Source organism: Narcine bancroftii, chromosome 6 (genome assembly GCF_036971445.1).
Source record: "Narcine bancroftii isolate sNarBan1 chromosome 6, sNarBan1.hap1, whole genome shotgun sequence".
NCBI classification, from domain to species: domain Eukaryota; kingdom Metazoa; phylum Chordata; class Chondrichthyes; order Torpediniformes; family Narcinidae; genus Narcine; species Narcine bancroftii.
The window spans coordinates 42,178,997-42,195,242 of NC_091474.1; the positions used below are offsets into that span (position 1 = coordinate 42,178,997).

Sequence of the window (16,246 nt, forward strand, 5' to 3'; positions counted from 1 at the left end):
AATAATGGTATTTATATTAGTTGGATTACCAAGAAAATACAGAATTCTGTACCAATCACTTTGAATGACAATACTTTATGCAAAGAAGTACATGGATGTTTCTGAAATGTTTCAAACTAACACGATTGCTACATCTAACACTTCACAAATATGCAGAATGTTTACTACGCTTCATTTAAAAGTGTATTTCTTGTCATTTATTACTGTAATGCTGGAAGCAATGTATTGAGTCTGTAATGTGGTCTCCTTTTAAAAGGAGAGGTTTTTTTTCTTATTACATTGGTTACTCTAATTGTCAATCCTTATCTAACCATCAGGTTGAGTCCAACCAGATGGCATTAACATCAACTTTTATGGTTTTTGCTACTTTTATGGTTTCTGTTCCCCACATTTTCCAATCCCTATCTCCTTTTCTCCAACTCTCCACCCCTTCCCTCTATATTCAAAGACCTATTCCCTCCTCCATTTTCTCCTGTGCCTTTCTTCATATCTTATCTCTTGCCTATGGGCCTTGTGCACCTTCCCCTGCCCTCATTCTCCCAACCTCACCCAAACCTTTTTATTCAGCTTGCTCATAACTTGATGAAGGGCTCAGGTTATATACATCTTTATCTTTGCGATTATAAAGCACATTGTGGTACCTACTGAGTTTTTCAAGCATTGTGGGCAGCGACAGGATCACCAACACTAATCAAAAGTAAGGCACAAGTTGGAGGCAGTGCTTTACCTTGTTGTATCACTGGTTCCACAGGAACCAGATGTTGTTGTCCAGGAATCCAACAAAAACAAATCAAGATATTTCTCCCAATTTAATGGGCAGCATTTGGTACAAAAAATGTGCCCCCCTAAATTAATGAAGGAAATCAAATGCATAATCGGCAGTCTGCTTTACAGTCCATCTTTATTTAATAGGAACATAGGAAGTAGGAACAGGAGTAGGCCAAAAATGGCCCATCGAGCCTGCTCCGCCATTCAGTACGATCATGGCTGATCTAATTTATGACCTAACTCCACCTACCTGCCTTCTCCCCATATCCCCTAATTCCTTTATCATGTAAAAATTTATCTAACCAAATTTTAAATATGTTTAATGAAGCAGCCTCAACCACTTCCCTGGTTAGAGAATTCCAAACATTCACTACTCTCTGGGAAAAACTATTTTTCTTCATCTCTGTCCTCTCGTTTTAGTTTCCCCGGCCAGCTCAAAAAACCTTCCGACATCTATCCTATCCATACCCTTCATAATCCTATATGTTTCTATAAGGTCTCCTCTCATTCTTCTGAACTCGAGCGAATACAATCCTAGACGATTTAATCTTTCATCATAAGTCAACCCCTTCATCCCAGGGATCAACCTAGTAAACCTCCTCTGGACCGTCCCCAAACTCAGTATATCTTTCCTCAAATATGGAGACCAGAACTGGACACAGTACTCCAGGTGCGGTCTCACCAGTACCTTATACAGTTGCAACATTACCTCCCTACTCCTGAATTCAATTCCTCTAGCGATGAAAGCCAACATTCCATTTGCCTTCTTAATAACCTGCTGCACCTGCAACCTAACCTTTTGCGATTCATGCACAAGCACTCCCAAGTCCCTCTGCACAACAGCATGCTGTAGTTTTTCACCCTTTAAATAATATTCAGCTTTTATTTTTCTTGCTAAAGTGGATAACCTCACACTTACTAACATTGTACTCCATCTGCCAGACCTTTGCCCATTCGTCCAGCTTAACTATCTATATCCCTCTGCAGACTCTCCACATCCTCATTACAATTTGCTCTTCCACTCAATTTGGTGTCATCCACAAACTTGGCTACACCACATTTTGTCCCCTCCTCCAAGTCATCAATGTAAATGATAAACAGTTGTGGGCCTAACACTGACCCCTGCGGCACCCCACTTACCACTCTCTGCCAACCTGAAAAACTCCCATTTATCCCGACTCGCTGCCTCCTGTCAGACAGCCAATTTTCAATCCAGGCCAATATACTTCCCTGGACTCCACTTTCCTATCACTTACTGATAAAGTCTCTTGTGCGGCACCTTATCAAACGCTTTCTGGAAATCCAAATACACCACAACAACCTGTTCCCCTCTATCCAACGCACCCATTACATCCTCAAAGAATCCCAACAAGTTTGTCAAACAAGATCTTCCCTTTCTAAAACCATGCTGAGTCTGCCTGATTGAACCCTTACGTTCCAAAAGTTTCACTATTTCATCTTTAATGACGGCTTCAAGCATTTTTCCAACTACTAATTGGCCGATAATTTCCAGTCTTCTGCCTACATCCCTTCTTAAAAAGTGGCGTGACATTTGCTGTCTTCCAGTCTGCCGGGACCTGCCCAGAATCCAAGGAATTTTGGTATATGACCACCAATGCATCAACTATAACTTCTGCCATTTCCTTCAGAACCCTTGGATGCATAGCATCAGGACCAGGTGATTTGTCTGGCTTTAGTCCCATTAGTTTCTCCATCACTACTTCCTTTGTAACAACTATTTTATCAAGGCCCTCCCCAACATTCACATCCTTAACTCCGCACTTGGGGATGCTGGACGTGTCTTCCACCGTGAAGACTGACACAAAATATTTGTTCAGTGCCTCAGCCATTTCCTATTTTTTTGCTACCAGATTTCCTTTCTCATCCTCCGAAGGTCCTATGTTAACTCTGGCCACCCTCTTCCATTTTATATATTTATAAAAATTTTTGCTTTCTGTTTTTATATTTTGTGCCAATTTACTTTCATAATCCTTTTTCCCATTTCTTATTACCCACTTTGTAACCCCTTGTTGTCTATTAAAATTATCCCAATCTTCCAGTTTCTCACTGCTCTTTGCAGCTTTCTACACCTGCACCTTTAATCTTATACTCTCCTTTATTTCCTTTGTTAACCACGGTTGATTTTTCCCTCCCTTGCTGCCCTTTTTCCTGACCGGAATATATTTTTGTTGAGCATTACAAAATATTTCTTTGAAAATCTTCCACTTTTCCTCAAGTGTTTCATCAATTAGCCTGTGCTCCCAGTCCACTCTGCCCAATTCCTCCCTCATCCTATGGTAGTCACCCCTGTTTAAGCATAATATATTAGTTTTAGATCTAACTATTTCCCCTTCCATCTGAATGAGAAATTCAATCATACTATGATCGCTATTTCCCAGATGGTCTCTGATTATTACATCATTTACTCTACCTATCTCATTGCACAACACTAGATCCAGGAGAGCATTTTCTCTTGTGGGTTCCTTAACATGCTGCTCAAGAAAGTTATCACGGATGTATTCTATGAAGTCCTCTTCCAGACTCCCGCGACCAACTTGATTTTCCCAATCTATGTGGAAGTCAAAAGTCCCCCATGACTACTGCCGTATCATTATTACATGCCTCACTTATCTCTCTATTTATTTCCTGTGCCACTAAACTATTGTTATTTGGTAGGCAATAGTTAACACCCACCAATAATTTTTTCCCTTTGTTATTCTTTATCTCTACCCAAATGGACTCAACATTATGCTCTTTAGATCTTATATCATCCCTCACTACTGCCTGGAGCTCATCTTTGATCAAGAGTGCTACTTCACCTCCCTTACCATCCTGTCTATCTCTTTGCACCTCCTGATACCCTTGAAAGTTTAATTCCCATTTAGCATCACCTTGTAGCCATGTTTCCGTGATGGCTACCAAATCTTCAAGGGTAACTGAATTTCTTGTTGCCCATCATTTTAATTCTCTGTTCAACTCTATTTGGACTTCTATACTATTCTAATGAAGCACAACGCAAACTTGAGGAACAGAACTAATCTTCAAAATGCACATATTAGAGCTCAGCATTCATTTCAATGATTTCCAATGGGTAGCCATCCATCTTGTATCTCATATTTCCATTTTTTCCCCTCTTTCTGGTATTTCAGATTACATTTGTCAGCTCTTATTTGCACACACACACAGCACAATAATTGTAAATATAAATAGAAATCATAAAATATATAAAAATATTTTACTCAGTTACAGGATACTGTTTATCAGTCTCACAGCCTTTGAGAAGTTATTTCCCAGCTGGTAGTCTTCATTTTGATGCTCCTGTACTTCCGTCCCGATGGTAGTGGGTTAAAAGATAACATGTTATGGATGGAAAGGGTCCTCAATAATTCATTGGTCCCTATTTACAGCAATATTCCCAGTGGATGTTGTCAATAGAGGAAAGAAAGAACCAAGTGATCTTCTCGGCCGAATTATGATCCTCTGTATTAACTTTAGGTCTGATGCTTTCTAGCCACCGTATTACACAATGATGAAGCCAGACACAACTCTCAATTGTACTCCTGTAAAATGTCAAGATGGGGGCCCAGTATCCTTATCCTCCTCAACCTCCATAGGACATGTAGACGCTGCTCCACCTTTCTGACTATTGAGGAGACATTGTGGATTCCCTCCTCCCTCCCCTATCTACACATTTCCTGTTATCATTGTCGATTTAGTGGTGAAGCTTGGCTTATTTCCTTTCTTTATCCTTTCAGCAACCTAACACTAATTTCATTTAACTCTTCTGACTTTTAATGGAAGGTCAATTTTATCCTCTTCAGGGGGTCCTTTACCCTCTGAAAAGATTCAAGAGTTTGTTAGCCCCTTCCCCAACTGATAAGGCAATTAATGAGAGAAAAATACAAGTCGTCTTTAAAGTTCAAATAACTCAAGATACATCCATTCAGAAATCTGGGGGAGAGAGGGGAGCCAGAACAAGGAAAAGAGAGGGGAGCCAGAACAAGGAAGAGAGGGGAGAACAGTGAATTGGAGCAGGAGGAAAAGGGCGAAGGAATGGATCAGATGTATAAAATACAAGGTTCATCGGTCCTGCAATGTATACCAGTACTCATCAGCGCAAAGCATTAATTTGTACAGACAATTTTCCTGTAAAATATTTTGCCACCAGTATTATGCCTGGACATCAGCATCATAGAATAAATGGAAACTAGTAGCAACTCAAGTGGAGCATTGGGAATGAAACAATCAGAAATAAAACAGTCATACAGTTATCGGAGATACAATCAATTGAACATGAGGCAAGATATGAAGTGGTTCTAGTACAAGGATGAGACCAAATCCCCTTCCACAAAAGAAAAATGCAAAATGAAAGACTAGCTGGATGGAAGATGGCATAACAAATAAAATCAGAAATATGCAACAAGAACCAAAAAAAAATATATTTCTCCTGTCAACACGATACAATAGAAGAGGGCAAAATCAACAATTCCAAATTTTAATTTGAAATCTTCCCTTTTCAACTAATCTTCCACATATGTTACAGACAAGAAAACCAGGTTGGGAAGCTTCTCCCTCGCCTGAACTAATTTAATCTTGGAATCTGGCTGCCAGGTGCTTGCACAAGAACACATTGTGTGTCACAGACCTAGTTAACTGCTGCTGCAGTGAAGCACAGGTTTCTCTTTTACTCGACAAGTCTCTCTGGGAATTGTACCAAATTACTTTTATGACCAATGCACAACAGGGAGACAAGTTTCAGAATAGAACCGGAAGCTGAATATCCTGTTCGTACACTCTTGCCCCATGTACTAATACAGGTACAGAATGTTAAACAGATTAGCATCAACCTCACCCTATCGGTGAAAAAAATTGCACTTGTTTCAACCATAACGACAGTATCCAAAAAAAAACACAAAATATATAACTTGTTTAGACAAGCACAAAAACAGAGACATGTTGTCTGATTTCAGACCTCTGCATTCTTTGGCTGGCATATGTATCTCTCAAGAAAGATATCCTTGTCTCTGTGCCAAGTTTTGCCTCAAAATCAATGGACCTGTAACCTTTCTTAGTGCTGAATCATTTGAGTCAATGAATTATATTCTAGTTATTTTATTATTTGTCATAATTTTGCTCTGACAACAACTACAATGTCAGGAACAGCACAACACACACCGATGGCCATAGTTCTGATGTTTGCATTGCACAATCTCAGGGTTTTCAATTCCACACTTGTAAACATTCACCCAACTGAATTATCCAATTTAAAAATGCAAGGAAAGGGATGGATTTCTTCATTTAGTAAATCAATATTTCCTGCTGAATATTCTCCATTCGTTCTAATTACAGTGGAACCATGAAGATCACAGTGTCATAGGAATTAGTGCAGATCCGTGCAAAACTTAATGCCTCATAAACCTGCTATATATAATTGTATAAAATAAGTATGGAGATTAGCAAGAAGTCATCATTTAGACTAAACATAACAAACACTTTGTTGTACTAGCCATGCAAGAAATAAATTGATTAAAAAAAAATAATTATCTGGCTCCAAATCCTTAAATTAAAATAGAATCAAGATTTAAATAGCTGGGGCCTCACTTATTAGAACAAAAGAACACTACACCATGGAAATAGGCCCTTCAGCCCATCTTGTCTGTGCCAAAATATTATTTTGTCTTGTCCCAATGACCTACACCCTTCAAATTGATCATCCAACTAAAAACTTAGCAAGAAGAAGCAAAGCACATTTGTAGACAGCAATGTAAGTTTAGAAACTTTTACCATTAATCATTTAAAGGTGTACATGATAGACAACTGGTTTTGTCTTTCATTTGGTCTTGAGAGTGTGATTTGAAAACTTTTCAGTGTGCTTGAATATAGTGGGCTTCCAGCTAATATTGTCACAATTCAAGTGAATCTCAAAAATACAAACACTCTGGGGCTGTGACTGTCAAAACTGAATTAAAGAATATAGTATGCAAGAAAAGGATTCTATCAAAATCACAATTCCATATTTCATCACTAGAAGCCATCACAAGCAACAAAAATAGCACAATTTTCTCTTAAACCTGAAACAATATCCTCCACATTTGCACCCAGACCTCTTCCCTCACCATAGTCTGGGGCCCCAAAAGGCCTTTCAAGTGAAGCATCACTTCACTTGTGTATCCACAGGATCAATTTACTGCATCCGATGCTCCCCTTTGTGGAGAGACTGGGCACAGATTGGGAGATCACTTCGCTCTGTCCACACCAGTGACAAACTTCCCAGTACCCAACCATTTCAGTTCTGTATCATACTCACCTGTCCATGGCCTTGTGTACTATCCCACAAAGACCACCCGCAAATTGGAGGAACAACACCTGATTTTCTGTCAGGCACTCTCCAGCCAGATGGCATTAACATAGACTTTTCTGCTTTCTGCTAAACTGCTCTCCTTTTCCTCTCCCCTCTCTATACATCTAGCCATCCCTCCTCCCCTTGATCGCTGCTGTCCCCTCCCTCTCTCCTCCACCTATCACCTCCTTCCTTTGCGACCACACCACCCACCCACTCTTTTGTTCAGATGCCTACTGACATTTTTCCATATCTTAATGAAGGGCTCAAGCCCGAAATGTCAGTTACATATTTTTTACCTTTGCTGTATAAAGGACACTGTTTGACCTGCGGTGTTTCCCAGCATTGTGTTTTTAATTCAACCACAGTGTCTACAGATTTTCATGTTTTACTTCTCCAAGGTCTTTTTGGAAGCAATTTAACATTTGCTGCGTTTACTTGCCACACTATTCACATTGGGACTGATAGTGAGTGCAAACAGGAGATTTGTTCAGAAAGAGATATTACAACTCGGGAAGGTCCCTATAATTCCCAACACTGTTTAAACATGCACTTTATCAAAGCAAAATTTCATGAAACATTAATTTTATTTCAAAAGAACCAGAAATGAATTATCCCACAGTCTGATGCCCCACTCAAATGAGCAAAATACTGGTCAAGAGTTCAATTACTAACCAACAAAGTTTTAGAATTAGAAGGTACCCATTTAAAACAGAAATGAGCAGAAATTTCTTTAGCCAGAGGGTCATAAATGTGAGGAATTTGTTGCCACATACAGCTGTGGAGGCCTGATCATTGGGGGAGTTTAAAGAGGAGATTGATAGGTATCTAATTAGTCAGGGAAATCAAAGGATATGGGGAAAAGGCCAGAATTTGGAACTAGATGTGAAAACAATTTAGTTCAGGGTGGAGTTTCAGAGCAGATTCAATGGGTCGAATGGCCTATTTCTATCTTGTAATAAAGATACTCTATGCTTGTGCAAATCAAGTGACTAAATGTTTAACTATTACCACTCTTCCCACAATAGTCTGAAAAAGTACAAAAGGATTCTAAGAGCAACAAGGTAACATTCAATTTTCTAAAATTTTATTTGTCAATCTGCACATATAGTGGGTGCACAAAGCAACTTTGAAGACAATATGCAAATATCGCAGTGTTCCCATTTTACTTTGTGCTGGTTAAGTCAGGTAGCTGTTGACAATTTCTTTTGTGTTAATCTAGAAAGATGTATGTGGGCTGTTTGAACAGTCTGTGTACATTATTCCTGGGAACTACAAGTACATTCAAGTTGTTATTGTGAAACTTAGGTGTCCAAATTGCAATATTGGAACAATGTTTTTTTAACATCAGTAACTATTATTGATCTATCTAATCTGTGACATTATGACATGCCTCTGAATGATTATGAACACAAGTGCTTCCGATGCAATCCCATTCCACACCTTATTCATCGGTCAGTCAGGCATCCAGTAATTCCAAATAATCTTTTTTTGTTTGAAATAGATCCCGAAAATTCCCCAATGTATTCTTAAATGAAAACAAAAAAAAAACACCATCCCCAACTAGAATTGTAGATAATTATCAATAAATATCTACAAACACATTTATATATTCTGTTTGTGGCTACGTGAACAAAACAATTCACATTCAGAAAATGTTAGGGGCAAAATATAGACAATAAAAGAATAGAAGTAGTGTGGAAATAAATTGTGACAAGTATTGGCTCTCGCAAGATTTTATGTTGGAGGCTTTATTAATCAAGCCTCAAAAAGCCACACACAGATGAGTGCAGAGGATTGCAGCAATGACCTTGGCTGCTGTGCATAACGGGGTGCAGATCAAGATGACGAGAAAGAATATTTTGAATTGTGCGTCTCTCTGTGAACCTGCTCTTTCAGCACACTGGCACATGGTGGTACTCCAGTGATCAGAGTTCAATCTTGAAGTTGGACTCTGACTGCGTGGAATTAACACATTCTCCCTGTGATGGCATGGAATTCCCCAGGTTGCTAGTTTCCTCTCACATCCAAATACATGCACGTCAGTAAAATTAAGCAGTCCATTTAAATTGCACAATATGTGTCAGCTGGTAGTAGAATCTGGGGTTAATTAATGGGAGCTCAGAGAGAATTTTTTTAAAGAAGTGGTAAGCATAAATGATCAAAAATTAATTTGCTGGAGGAACTCTGCATGTCAGGCAGGATCAATGGGAAAAAAAATTTAAAGAATGGGTCATCTTAATGAGGGGTTCCAACTCAAAATACCAACCATTCTCTTTCCTCCACTGATGCTGCTCAATACGCTGAATTCCTCCAGATTTGAGCATCTAGGTCTCTCATGTGTCTCTAGTATAACAGATTCCTAATTGACACAGATCCGGTGAGCGAGAGGGTTGGTTTGATGCTGCATTGCTCTAAGACTGATCATTTGGTGGCACAGCTAGTTTCAAAAGTGGGCACATCAATGTGATGATAGTACATCCCAAAGTAAATACATGATGAACATTTATGGAATAATATTCAGGCTCATCTGATCTTCACAAATCCAAATTGTCTGGAACAAATTACTGGAAGCTCAAATGATTCAGAAAACATTCTGACTTTGACCATTGGTTTTAAAAAGGTAGCATAAAGTCAAACAAATAACATTCATGGACAGGAATGTCCCGACTCACCAAAGCCCATCACAAAATTATGTTTAGCTCCCAATCAAACCTCAGGAAACTTGCAAAGTTATTCTAACAACCAAGCAGTTTCAGCAACATGACCAATATATTACTCAAAGTACAATGTGATGATGTTGCATATTTTTGCATGTTGACTTCGAAAAACGCTTGGATAAGAGAACTGGACAGGGAAAGAAAGCTGTTACTTGTTACTTTGTATTGTATTTACCACACCTACCATATATTGTTCACTATCAAATGGTTAAAAAACTGGGGCTTCAATCGATTAAATGTGCATGGTATAACAATTCTTTTCAGGTTATCCCATTACTGTATATATTCATGTAGGTTGAGTTTTGGATCAATTTTTTGAGTCAAATTTGGGGGCTTCGACTTTTACACAGATCATATTTTTGACAGAGGTAACTACCTGTGTCATTCAAGGAGTTGGGAGCTCAAATGGCAAGTCCATGTTCAGGGCATCAGGAACTCCGGTGGGTGGCCCGACCGAGGATCTGTGGGTGGGTGGGTGGCCCAAGCAAGGATCTGTGGGTGGACTGTTGGAAGCTCCAGTGGGCAGCAGCCCGGGCAAGGATCCGCAGCAGGTCATCCAGAGCTCTGGTGGGTGGTTGGGGCAAGAATGTGTGGCCAGGGTGTCGGGAGCTTAGGTGGATGGGCAGTCGGGGTGAGGGTTCAGGGTATAGGAAGCTTCCATCGGCGGGCAGCCAAGTGCTTGGTTGGGCGGGCAGCCGAGGAGGGTTTGCGGCCAGGGTGTTGGGAGCTCAGGGCCGGGGGTGGGGTCACATCAAAAACATGCAACTTTTGGGCCGGGAGAGGGGTTGTCAACAATTACATAGGATCGACTATTAAACGAGTGTTTAATGGTTCGGCGCACAGAAAATTTTTTTAAAAAGGCATGTTTTGAAGGTTGATACTTAGAGGCTCTGCCCTATTTTAGCCATTGCAGAAAAGGTCTTGTCTATTTTTATCTCTGAAAATAAAAATAATAAATATGTAGACTCATTGTGGTATAACCAGACCAGGTATGAATAACTAAGGTTATTCATAGATTCCAAAACAAAGATTATTATGATTTAGTCCTGGACTAAATTAAGATTCAAGATTATTTTATTGTCATGTAAAAAAATAGAAAATGTGATATCAAACGAAATTTCCTTTAGTCTACCATAAGGCAGACAAAGCTTCGCCATCAGCAGAAATTGCCCAGCACCCCTCACAATCAGAGCAAGAGAAGAGAGCTCCCCAAAGACTTCAGTGCTCCTGCAGTGTCTGCAATCACAGAACACCCAGTCCAACCATCAGAAACCTGAGCTTCAGATGCAAACCTCTGACACAATCAGGAAGCCTTCAGCACTCTCTCGCATCCCAGTTCCCCTGCAGTCAGTCTCAAGTCAGTCTCCAGCAGTTTGCAGCCTGGTGTGAGTCCTTTAACTCTAGTCTCCATCAGCCCACAGCCTTTGTGGGTTTCTCTGCTTGAGTCACCAACACCCTGTTGTCACCTGCGTGTTCTTCATCCTCAAAGCCCCTCGCTGGTCCATTGCTGTGGTCACTGTCCCTTGCATCAATTCCTCCGCTTCTCCTTCTCAAATGGGGTGTGGTCTCCCTGTTTTCTGCGCCAGTCGTCTGCTTTCCCTGAGCCTCCAACCCCTTGTGGCCATTGCCAAACATAGCGCCGTCATCTTAGGCCCAGATCCCGGGGTCACAGGAATTTTAAAATAGACCACTGATGGCATTTTTAACAGGCCATTTAAAGCTTGGATGGACCAATAGTAGCCTTGGGGGGGGTTGTGGGGGAAGTGCTGTGTCTTCACTCCTCCGTAGGTCCATATCAGCAGCAGTGCTGCTGTGACAGGAGCACCACCAGATTTATTTAAAAATCTGAACAATCAACTGAATATCTACTTTTAGTATCTTATTCAAGGATTACCATTGTTATAACTCTCTTCAAGTATCTGATGTACTTTGCATGCATTAACGTGAAATACCAACAAAATCATTCAATAAGTGCATACTTTAAGTTATAAAGGGTAGGTAGTTGATTTGCCACCACAAAAGTGCATTCACACTAACTGGATATGTTTACTAGCCAGCAGCTAAACGTTTATTCCATAGACGTCCCATCCAGCATCTTTCAGTTATTAATCACACAAAAAAGCCCTTCAACAGCTATTTACACTTCTACAAAGTTAGTTTCCTTTATTAAATTAGCTCAATCCAGAATGTAGACCAACTTTTCAAGTCAGTTAAACATTACAACAAAAGCCAAAAATAGCTTGCAGCCGCCCTAGCCTCTGGCTCTATTGCCATGGAGATGAAACCGCAGAAGCTATAAATAGTTTATCAGCACCAAATCTTGTATGACACCGCTGTAACAGATCCAACTCAGCCCAGTTTCACAGACAAAAAGCCAGGTTTGAAAAAAAGTGTCACAGCTTTGTACAGTACACAGGGTTCATGGTAAAAAAAAGTAGCACGAATGAAACAAAGTTCTGCTAGTTACACAATCATTAGAATTGTGAAAGTTGCATTAAAATCTGGAATGGTGAGCATCTGGATGATCCCTTCCTCCTCTCACACCACAGCTCCACCTCATGTTCAAACTTTATAGTCTTAAACAGGTTTTTTTTTGTTGACTCATCCATGAGGCAATGATTACACATGCAAATGGCAATAACTTTTGTTTCCATTCAGAGCAAGCTACTCCTGTTTATTCTGAGAACATAAAAATGTGTTCAGTGGACAGAGCCAGAGATTTTAGACATTATTTTAATAATACTACTGAGCAGATGCACCATTACAATACTTTTGCAGAACTATGAACATTTGTTCTGGCACACAGTGTAAATTTTCTAGTTAATCCTGAAAAGTAGTTATTACTCTGTGCATTTTAATGTATTCCACACTACTTGCTCACAAAATTCCTGTTGGCTTCTTTCATTAATCCACATTTAGAATTTAATTAGGCTAGTGCTTTTTTTTTGCATATGAAGTATTGTGATATGTTAAACTAAAAAACAGTCCTCTCTAGTCATTAGTAGACATATTTATCAGTTTTTAAACTCAGATTTGCAAAAATTAAAGACGGATGTCTTTCCATTTGAAATTTTCAGCTTTAAGTTAGGATTGAAAATCTTGTATAACTTTTTGAAGGACAAACATGCAAAATGTATTGGGATTTCAATGCAAGCAAAATTTCATACCCATAATCAAACAAAAATAGATATCAACAAAGATGACATTAAGGTGACTAATTATATGTTCAGAGATAGAGTCAATGAGAATCTTAGCAGGATATTAAAATAAAAAGAACTGGATATGCTCAACACAACAGGGCACATCTGTGGGAAGGGAAACAGGTTTTTAACGTTGAAAATTCATTGAGAAGAACATTTCCCACGTAAGTTTGCAGGGGTGACCCGAGTGTCCCCTTGCCTGCCATTTCAATTCTCCATTCTACTCTTAGATCTGAGGACTAAAGCAAGCTCAAGAATACCATATGAACTTCTGCTTGGGCACTCTACCCTCTGGACTCCAAATTAAATTCTACAACAGGTAGCAAAAAGTAATTTTGATAAGTTTTACTGTAATCATGAATGATAATATATGGCAAGCTTTAAAAAGCTAGATTCATAAGTGATTATGTACAAGTCATAATGAAGCAGTTTAACAATTTAATAAATATTAACAGCTATTGTTTCATAACCTCCAAACAGAAATGATTCACCTCTACTTTATTCAAGAAGTTAATACCTATAATATGGCATATGCCAGGTTAAAAAATACAAACCAATACTTTTCATGGAATAATTTGTCCAGCTTTATCCTGGCACAAATTCAGAGACATGAAAATTACACCACCAGTGTCAAAATCTACCAGGTTAGAAATGGCTTCGATGGATCTGCCACAAAATAATCACGTGGTTCATATTTGAAGTAACATTAAGCTGGCTTTTCTATTTGTGATACACCAAATGCTCTCTCATTACGCTGGGGTTTAGAGAGGATTAGATATCCAACTGCCAAAACGAAGGCCAACATAAAGTTGTCTTTAATTTTTCCATGTTCCAAACATACAAATGGAAACTCAGGAGTCAATTTTAAAGAATTAAATCAAGTAGGTTGTTCCATTTTTTATTTGGCGCATTAATATAGTTCAGTTGAAAGGGCAATAAACACTAGCTTCAGATGCAATTGATACTACAGTACCACCATTTTCAAAGCCTATAAAATCAAGTTGGATAACTGACTAACCAAGAGATTTTAAATCCACTAATTAAGGTACTCGAAAGAAACTTATGGGATATAACAAGTTTGTAAAGTTGTAAATGTATAATTTAACATTCTAACGAATTATAGTCTGATAGCATATGGTATATTTGTTGGAATTTCAAATAAATCACATTGCTGCAGAGTTGGCAGTAATGCCTGTCTGCATTGAATACTCCCTTCTAGGAAATTGGGAAAGCCAGATTGGAAAAAATGTCTATGTGCCAAAGATTAAAAGGATTCAGACCAGATTCCCGTCATTTTCACTGAGAACTAAAATAGACAGAATTATTAAGTAACCACACATTTTTAACATATAGTGAATTTCCTTTTAACTTCAATTATTTTCCATTAAACACTTACAATGGTTGCTGCAATTTTATAGCCACACGAGTAACCAATATATTTGGACAGACCTGCAAACACTTGCAACATTACCAGCAAAATAACAAAATGAATTGTACTGTGAAGATACAGCATTAAACTAAACTCAATTGTGCATAGTTGGAGTAAATGGAATAGGTTCTGGTAGTAAAATTTACAGTAAACAGAATTCTGGACCTTTAGGTTGAGCAATATTAGTGTTACTTTTTTCTATTTCTTTTTTGTACCATATACAAATTTTAATTTTTCCCATATACTGTAATTAGTTACTGACTTTGACTTAATTAAACTTATAAGCATTCATATTCTGTTCATTCCTACATTTACAATTCCATGTAATGAATTCCCTGTTCTGATAAATCATTTAGCTAAGAAAAAAAATAATAATTAAAATGGAAAACAAAATACTCGAAAGGATGCAGTGATATGCAGGTGGACCTGTTTGCCTCGAGGGCGGAGGCAGGAGCAGATCTTAACCTCACTTTTCAGGTGGCAACCCTAAAAAGCTTCTTGCATTGCCTGGTCCACCTGAAAGGGCCTATTCATATGCAGAAGTGCCTCCGGGTCTGATGGAGACTGGGGGGGGGGGGGGGGCTGGTGCAGCAGCGCCACCTGTCATAAATATGCGGCATAGCAATGGCCGTCTTCTCTACCCATAATTCCCCCATGCAGGTGGCACCACTGTGTTTCCCACACATAAGCCGCATTTTTAACTGCAGAGAGCGGCCCCGACATCCCCCCGCCGGCCGCCCTTGCCCTGACATCCCCTCCCCAGTAAGGTAGCGGCTGTAAGGCAGCGGGGAGTGTATCTGTCATGTCATGTGGCAGGGTGCTGTCAGGCAGTGGGGAGTTGGGTCGCCGGCTAATAGCATCATCAGCCCGCCCCCAGGCAGTTGCTTACAGTGGCTGCACATTCAGGTGCCTTGATGGAGCCAGGCACTCCGTCGATTATCCTTCCCCGAGGAGGGTCAGTGTCGGCGCCTCAGAGACACTTTCGAAGCATTCAGGTGACTACCTGAAAGTGCCTAATAACACTCAACTAGATATCATCTGGCCACTAAAATTATGGTTATTTTCCCTTCAATTAACAGTAATCATTTAAAACTCAAGATATGATGAAGGGTTTAACCTGCTGAGTTTCTTCAGTATTGTGTTTTTACATCAACCACAGACAGTGTCTGCAGACTTTTGTGTTTTGGAACAGTAATCATTTTCCAGCTATGCACAATAAGCATGACCAGTTAGCAGGACATTAATTAAATATAATAATTTACTACTTTAAATTATGAGTTTTTATAGTTTTCCCTCCAAAATTATTTGTGATTACTGAGGAATTTCTTAAGAATTAAGTAATGTTGGATAGCTGGAATACAAATAGTAAACACTTTGTTCGTTCTATATAATATCTGGATGAAGTTGATTTGTTTTAAAGTAGCATTTTCAACATATTAAGTAAATCTTGACATAACTTGTATAGATTTATGCATTTTAAAATAGTTATTTAAGACTTAGTATAGCCAAGTTTTCAAATCAATTTTTTACATGTTCAGGTGTTCTGTTACCCACCCACATATACACATCTAAGTAACACTTTATCATGAATATTAATTCTCACAATCACCAAAATATAACAGAAAATTTTTAAACTCAAAACATTCAGCATAAAACTCTACACATATCCCAATGGCCAGTATGAGTATGTAGGTGTGAAACTACCATCAAAGACGTTTTAGTAAATTATTGTCAAGCATCCTGAAGTAAACTACAATCTGAGTTCTGAAATAATCAAGTTAGACCCGTC

General features: G+C 39.0%; 1 protein-coding gene across 5 annotated transcripts in view; it reads right to left on the reverse strand.

Annotated features, from left to right (window-relative positions):
- Positions 1 to 16,246, reverse strand: part of LOC138736017 (guanine nucleotide-binding protein G(s) subunit alpha) — a 327,065-nt gene that overhangs the window by 37,990 nt on the left and 272,829 nt on the right. Inside the window, exon 1 of one of the 5 annotated variants that reach the window (XM_069884815.1) lies at positions 7,076 to 7,161. The exons of the other annotated variants lie outside the window; for them this stretch is intronic. Within the exon in view, the coding sequence (XP_069740916.1) occupies positions 7,076 to 7,083 (8 nt within the window). The 5' untranslated portion in view covers positions 7,084 to 7,161. Of the gene's footprint in view, positions 1 to 7,075; positions 7,162 to 16,246 lie in introns of those variants that run through there. 5 annotated transcript variants of the gene reach the window in all.